This window comes from Gobius niger, assembly GCF_951799975.1.
Source record: "Gobius niger genome assembly, chromosome: 6".
NCBI classification, from domain to species: Eukaryota; Metazoa; Chordata; class Actinopteri; order Gobiiformes; family Gobiidae; genus Gobius; species Gobius niger.
The window spans coordinates 505,777-511,361 of record NC_136857.1 but is presented as its reverse complement, the minus strand read 5'-3'; the positions used below and the strand labels follow the sequence as shown (position 1 = coordinate 511,361).

The 5,585-nt window shown below is 42.6% G+C and overlaps 1 protein-coding gene across 1 annotated transcript; it reads left to right on the top strand.

Annotated features, from left to right (window-relative positions):
* The first annotated feature begins 256 nt into the window (after window positions 1–256).
* LOC306964727 (cytosolic sulfotransferase 3-like) lies at window positions 257–4,798 on the top strand. The gene is made up of 8 exons (XM_079558842.1): window positions 257–307; window positions 412–550; window positions 2,365–2,493; window positions 2,563–2,678; window positions 2,761–2,887; window positions 4,142–4,239; window positions 4,343–4,520; window positions 4,632–4,798. The coding sequence occupies exons 2-8, from the start codon at window positions 412–414 to the stop codon at window positions 4,742–4,744; spliced, it is 900 nt and encodes a 299-aa protein (XP_079414968.1). The 5' UTR covers window positions 257–307; the 3' UTR covers window positions 4,745–4,798.
* The last annotated feature ends 787 nt before the right edge of the window (window positions 4,799–5,585 follow it).

Genomic DNA, 5,585 nt, shown 5'->3' with positions numbered 1-5,585 from the left:
ACACTTGTGCATAGTTGATGGTAGTTTAACTCACATATCTGTAAATATAAAGAGGTTTTTGCACATTGACTGTTTGCAAAATCCCTGTGTCACTGTTTGCTTTTACAACCTCTAATGTTAAAAGGAGGAGTCAAAAGTAGATGGATGAATAAGCCAACAGTGGAACAAAAGTCCAGGGGAACAGAGGGCGGGGCCAGCTTTATCACAGATTAAACTATGCCTCAGGTCACAAAGGAGGGCAAAGGCAAAACTGCAGAAACAAACTGGGAAACAGGTTCAGAACGACCGCGCCACATCCCCAAGTGAAGTGAGTATCATTGCAATCATGAGAAGCCCATGTGACTCGTGTGAAACCTTTTGGTGCTGCTCAACCTTTTAACATGTGTCTTCATCTGCCTGACTTTGTTTCAGATGTCGTCAGGAACTCGGCCAGAGCTGTATGACTTCCACGGAGTCCAAATGACGCGCTCTTACACAGATATGTGGGAAAGAGTGCAGGGGTTTCAAGCACGGCCAGACGACATACTGATTGCGACATACCCCAAAGCAGGTGACGCCACTCATGACTTAAAACAAAGTTAAACATCTACATATTGACTGGCTAGATGATTAAACACTACTATCCCTGCACTAGGTTCAGATCGATTGTGACAGAAACAGTTTGTAGTTGAAAGAATTGGGAGGCTGGAGCGCTACTCGGATGTAAAAAGTTGTATAAGTTTAGTCCTTTGGGTGCTCGTCAGTGCAGGGATCCGTTTCAGCAAAAAAACAAACAAACTGAGGCACAGAACAAAACGCAAACTGAAAAACAGACTAGCAGAACATAAACAAGCAATAAGAACTAGCACTAGAACAAATACAAGAGACGATCAGAGGAGGGACAGAGTAAAAAAGCTCCTTCAAAGGGAATCCTTTTGGATTTACACCCTCAAAGCTGTGGAGCACCCTGGCCTCAGTGGAGAAATAGATTTGTCTGTATTTTTGTAGAATGTATGGATTTTATAATTATTTGCATTTCTCTTTATGGTTTTGTAAAGAATAGTGTATTGTACATATTTTAGTGTTTTGTATTCTACAAACCAGGTGTCTATGAACACACCCACCTTGGACCAACCCACTTGGGACATGTGACCAATGCTGTGAGCTTATATCTGTACAGAGGCAGGAAGGCCTAGAGCCCAAACGCGTTGGCAATTTTACCTAATCTGGCCATGTAGAAATAGTTTTTTTTTTTTTTTTTTTTTTTTTTTAATTTTTTTTTTTTTTTTTTATTCATTCAACATAAAAGCACAAGATACACTTACAGATAGTGCACCAACCCAAAAAAACCCTCCCTCCCTCCCTCCACCCCCATTTACACTCATTCTCACTCATTCACACTCATTCACACAAAAAGGGCTTTTACCTACAGTACAGTACTCAGGCTCCCACAGTAAACATCACTGCAGTCAGCAAAGAAACAAAGTTCGTGGCACAGGAAACTGTGTGTGTTGCTGGTCCATTGACGGCACCATTTTCATTAGCTACAAGTTCATCCATAATTGTTTTAATTTTATTTTAGGTACTTTTTGTCTATTTTTTTTTTTTCTTCATGTAGAAATAGTTTGTAGTTTGCCCTTAACACATTGAGTGCCGGAAAAACTAAAAACGGAAAAACTATTTTTTTTTATTACGAAAGTAGACACTCTAATACCCCTTATGTGTGATTTTGGGAGCTCTGTGATGAACAGAAGTGAAATAAATGACAATCGAAAAATTGTGGGAAGTCATGATCTGGACATTTCATATATATTATTGCTTTTTTTTTAGTCCGCGGTGTTGGGTAGCGAACAGCTGTAAAGCCAACACTTCTCTCTCTCTGGAGATTGTTTGACAAAGCAGAGCGGCTTCCCATGTACACATCGAAACAGTTGAGGTTTTAACGTTTCTCTGAGTTTTTAAATGGTCAAAATTGATCCAAGGACGTCCGAGAAACATCCGGGTAAAGACTTCAATCTGCTTTTTCATAGATATTTCAAAGACATATCGTCAGCGCGAGATACGTCGCACCCACAAGCGGCACGAAGGTTTTCCAAAAATGTCCTGATTCACGAGGAACGCTTCCAACGCTGTTTCTTGCTCCGGTTTTAGGGGATTTTTATTGGAGCGGATATGATGTAAAACCACTATGATGCACTAAGAGGAACACAATGACTGTAGCGCGGGCGGAGCAGAGCGAGTGAGATCAGGGGGTTCGGCAGTTACAGTATTAAGCTGTTCAAGTGAAAAGACGATGGAAGTTCTAAACTACAAACATCTGTATATGCTTTAAAACCACTGGAAACATCCCACTAAACCGGCCTGACAGAGTTCTGTTTCCTTCAGGAACCACGTGGGTCTCCTGCATCCTGGACCTGCTGTATTTTGGACAGACCGACCCCGAGAGGCAGACCTCCATCCCCATCCATGACAGAGTGCCCTTTCTGGAAATGAACATGTCTAACCCAGAGAAAGGTCTTAAAAAAAACAGTTTTACAGTTTACTTAATTTAAGCTTATTTGACCAAACTTGTTTCTTGTTCAGATATCAAGTATTTTGGAATCGACCTGGCCGACAAACTCACCACCAAACCAAGGATCCTCAAAACTCATTACCCAGTGCAGTTTGTGCCCAAGTCTTTCTGGGAGCAGAACTGTAAGGTACAGTGAAGAGGACTTAACAAATGAAGTTTGAAATGTGTTAATGTTGGTGTTTCTAAAAGAGATGTTCTCTGCTTTGTAGATTGTGTATGTGGCCCGTAATGCTAAGGACAACATGGTCTCCTATTACCACTTTGATCGCATGAACCAACTCCAACCTGCAACTGGAGAATGGAGCGACTACTTCCAGAGATTTTTAGTGGGAAAAAGTAAGTAACATTTTTAGATCTAATCCTCCTGAAGCTCCTCCGGGTCCTGTGATCCTCACCTTTAAACTGTTTTCACACTTGTTTCTATCTTCCACTTGAAGTGAATCCTTGAAAACATGCTTCATTTGTGGAGCTCATCTGACCATTGGTTCGCCAGGACAATTGACCTTTCGCCGAGCCCCGCCCCCCTTAGTTACTGTTGCTATGTCTGACAAACAAATGGTCAAACACGACCAGTGCAACAGATTGCCATGACGGGAAGAGCGATATCCTCCAGATCGAGGCAAAAGGGGTTTCAGTCTGCAGTGGAGGGACAGATCCAAGATCTTAAACTGTCCAACCATTGACGCTAAAGCAAACAGGCAGACAGGCCTCCAGCAAAATCACAGAAACCTCATGATCTCTTCCTTAAATGCAACAGCACGGCCTTGTGGACCAGTCGTAAGCACCCTTTTACTTTTTTAGTATCGCTAAGATGTTAGCATGCTAAGGTCTTAGCCTAGCGGCTAGGCCCTAGCCTAACCTTAGAGCAGACTTATGCTTGTTTATTTTGGAGACCTTAATCTGGGCGTAGGCCGTCCACATGGTCTGATCCATTGTGCTCAGGTCGTGTTTTGCTTTGGGAAGTGGACTGGACTCAGATCCACTCTTGTGGAACCTCGTGTCCCATTTACAGACTCCATTTTGGAGTAGCGGTTGCTAGGATGTCTGATTGGACAATTACCGGTTTCGGGCGGGGCTCGGCGAAAGGTCAATTATGGACCAAAGTAAGGACAACTAAAAATTGTTTAATAAATCAGGGTTTGAAAAAGCTGTGAAAGACATGCTCATATCTGAGTGTATAAGGAAACATTTTCACTTTTTTGGATTTGTTATTTTGCTCCCGTTTAGTGGTGGAGCAAACCAGGGTGAGGCGACCAATCAGATTTTCCTTTAACTGTGAACACGCCCAAAGGGCACACCCGTCCCCATGCAGAGGGATCTCATTTCATTCGTATCTGGGGCAGTGCTTGACTTGTAAATGAGTGGTTTTAGTTTCACGTTTGGTCTGATGTGATGGATTCGGGAACATTAAACACCATTATATCACATCAAATCTTTGTCAGACAGTTTTCCACCACCGAGTGTGGAGTGAATCACCCAGGGCACCGCCCACCCAGGGCACCGCCCACAGCCATGAGCAGGACCAAGAGCATCTAATTTTACATCTTCAACCCAATGACTCTGAACGATCCTCTGTTCTTATGCCCACAGTGAACTGGGGATCGTGGTACGACCATGTAAACGGTTGGTGGCAGAAGAAAAGAAACTACTCCAATCTGCACTATATGTTCTTTGAGGATCTGGTTGAGGTAAAGTACTTCTCATGATACTTTTCCAGGCAGAGGCAACATTCATAAACCTCCACTGAGGTCTTTCTGAAACAGATCTTTACTGGCATTTGTTTTTGGGCAGAACACGGGCTTGGAAATAGACAAATTGAGCAGGTTCCTTGGTTTGTCAGTGACACCTGAGATCAGACAACAGATCACAGGCCAAGTCCAGTTTGACCAGATGAAGAACAATGCCATGACCAATTACTCCACATTGGGGGACGCTATGGATTTTAAAGTTTCTCCCTTCATGAGGAAAGGTAAAGCAGTATTTCAGAGCATGTAAAGGCAACATGATAAAAAGCTCAAAGTGACTTAAAGTCCATCACTTCCCCTTTGTATATTTGCTGTGATCTGACCTGTTTGTGCAGGTAAAGTTGGCGACTGGAAGAATCACTTCACTGTGGCACAAAATGAAGAGTTTGACCAGGATTATGAACAGAAGATGAAGGACGCCACACTCCAGTTTCGCACAGTCGTCTGAAATACGGCGACACCACATTGCACTGAAAAGACGCTGGTCCAAAATCATTGACCAAATGTGTAAAATGTATTTTTAAATCCAAACTACTTAAATGTTTGTAAATTGCACAGTAGAGACTCTTTGGTTCATAGAAAATATCCTTTAAACAAATCCTTATTCAGAATAAGTAAAAAGTCACCAAACACATTGAAAATCCTAGCTGCACAGGGAGTATGTCTGTGTATAAATGTCCATGTGTTTAAATAAAGCTTGACAGAACAGAGTGTGTAACTTTTTCATTGAAAGATCGAGCCCTCTCTCTGTAATCCAGTGTTTTCTTCAACGAAGACGACAGTTTTTCTAATGACAATGACATAACGATGACTAATTAAAGCTCTTTTGTGACTAAAACATGACGAAACGTTTCTGAGTTTACGTTACTGAGACGAGAAAGTGGTTCAGACGTTTGCAAACAGAACAACAGAACATTCCTGGTAAATGCTTATGGGATGGCACACAGCTCCTAATGCTGGTGAGGAACGTCCAGAGGTCCTTATGCTAAAGGAAACATGACACAGGCTTCTGTTCTCCTTCCTAACTGACAGCTCTATTCAGACACTTCTTGTCATGGCGGACGCTGATGCACATCTGGTTTTGGCTTTGACCTCGAACCAACACACGCTGACGTGCGGCCAGAGCGTCAGTGTGACAAGCGTCTGACTTCAGGTAAGCACAAGCTCTAACTACTATAAATATATATACAGTATACACTAACTACTACACGGGCTTGTGTTTGGTGTGTACGCACCTTTACAGGGGCCGGGTTCGTGGCTGGCGGAGGCAAATTAAAGCCGGTCTCTAA

Excerpts from the sequence above, each read along its gene's own strand:
- LOC306964727 (XM_079558842.1), top strand. The coding sequence starts at position 412 with ATGTCGTCAGGAACTCGGCCAGAGCTGTATGACTTCCACGGAGTCCAA. Across the intron at positions 551-2,364 it reads TGCGACATACCCCAAAGCAG|GAACCACGTGGGTCTCCTGC; the intron begins GTGACGCCACTC and ends TGTTTCCTTCAG. Across the intron at positions 2,888-4,141 it reads GAGATTTTTAGTGGGAAAAA|TGAACTGGGGATCGTGGTAC; the intron begins GTAAGTAACATT and ends TTATGCCCACAG.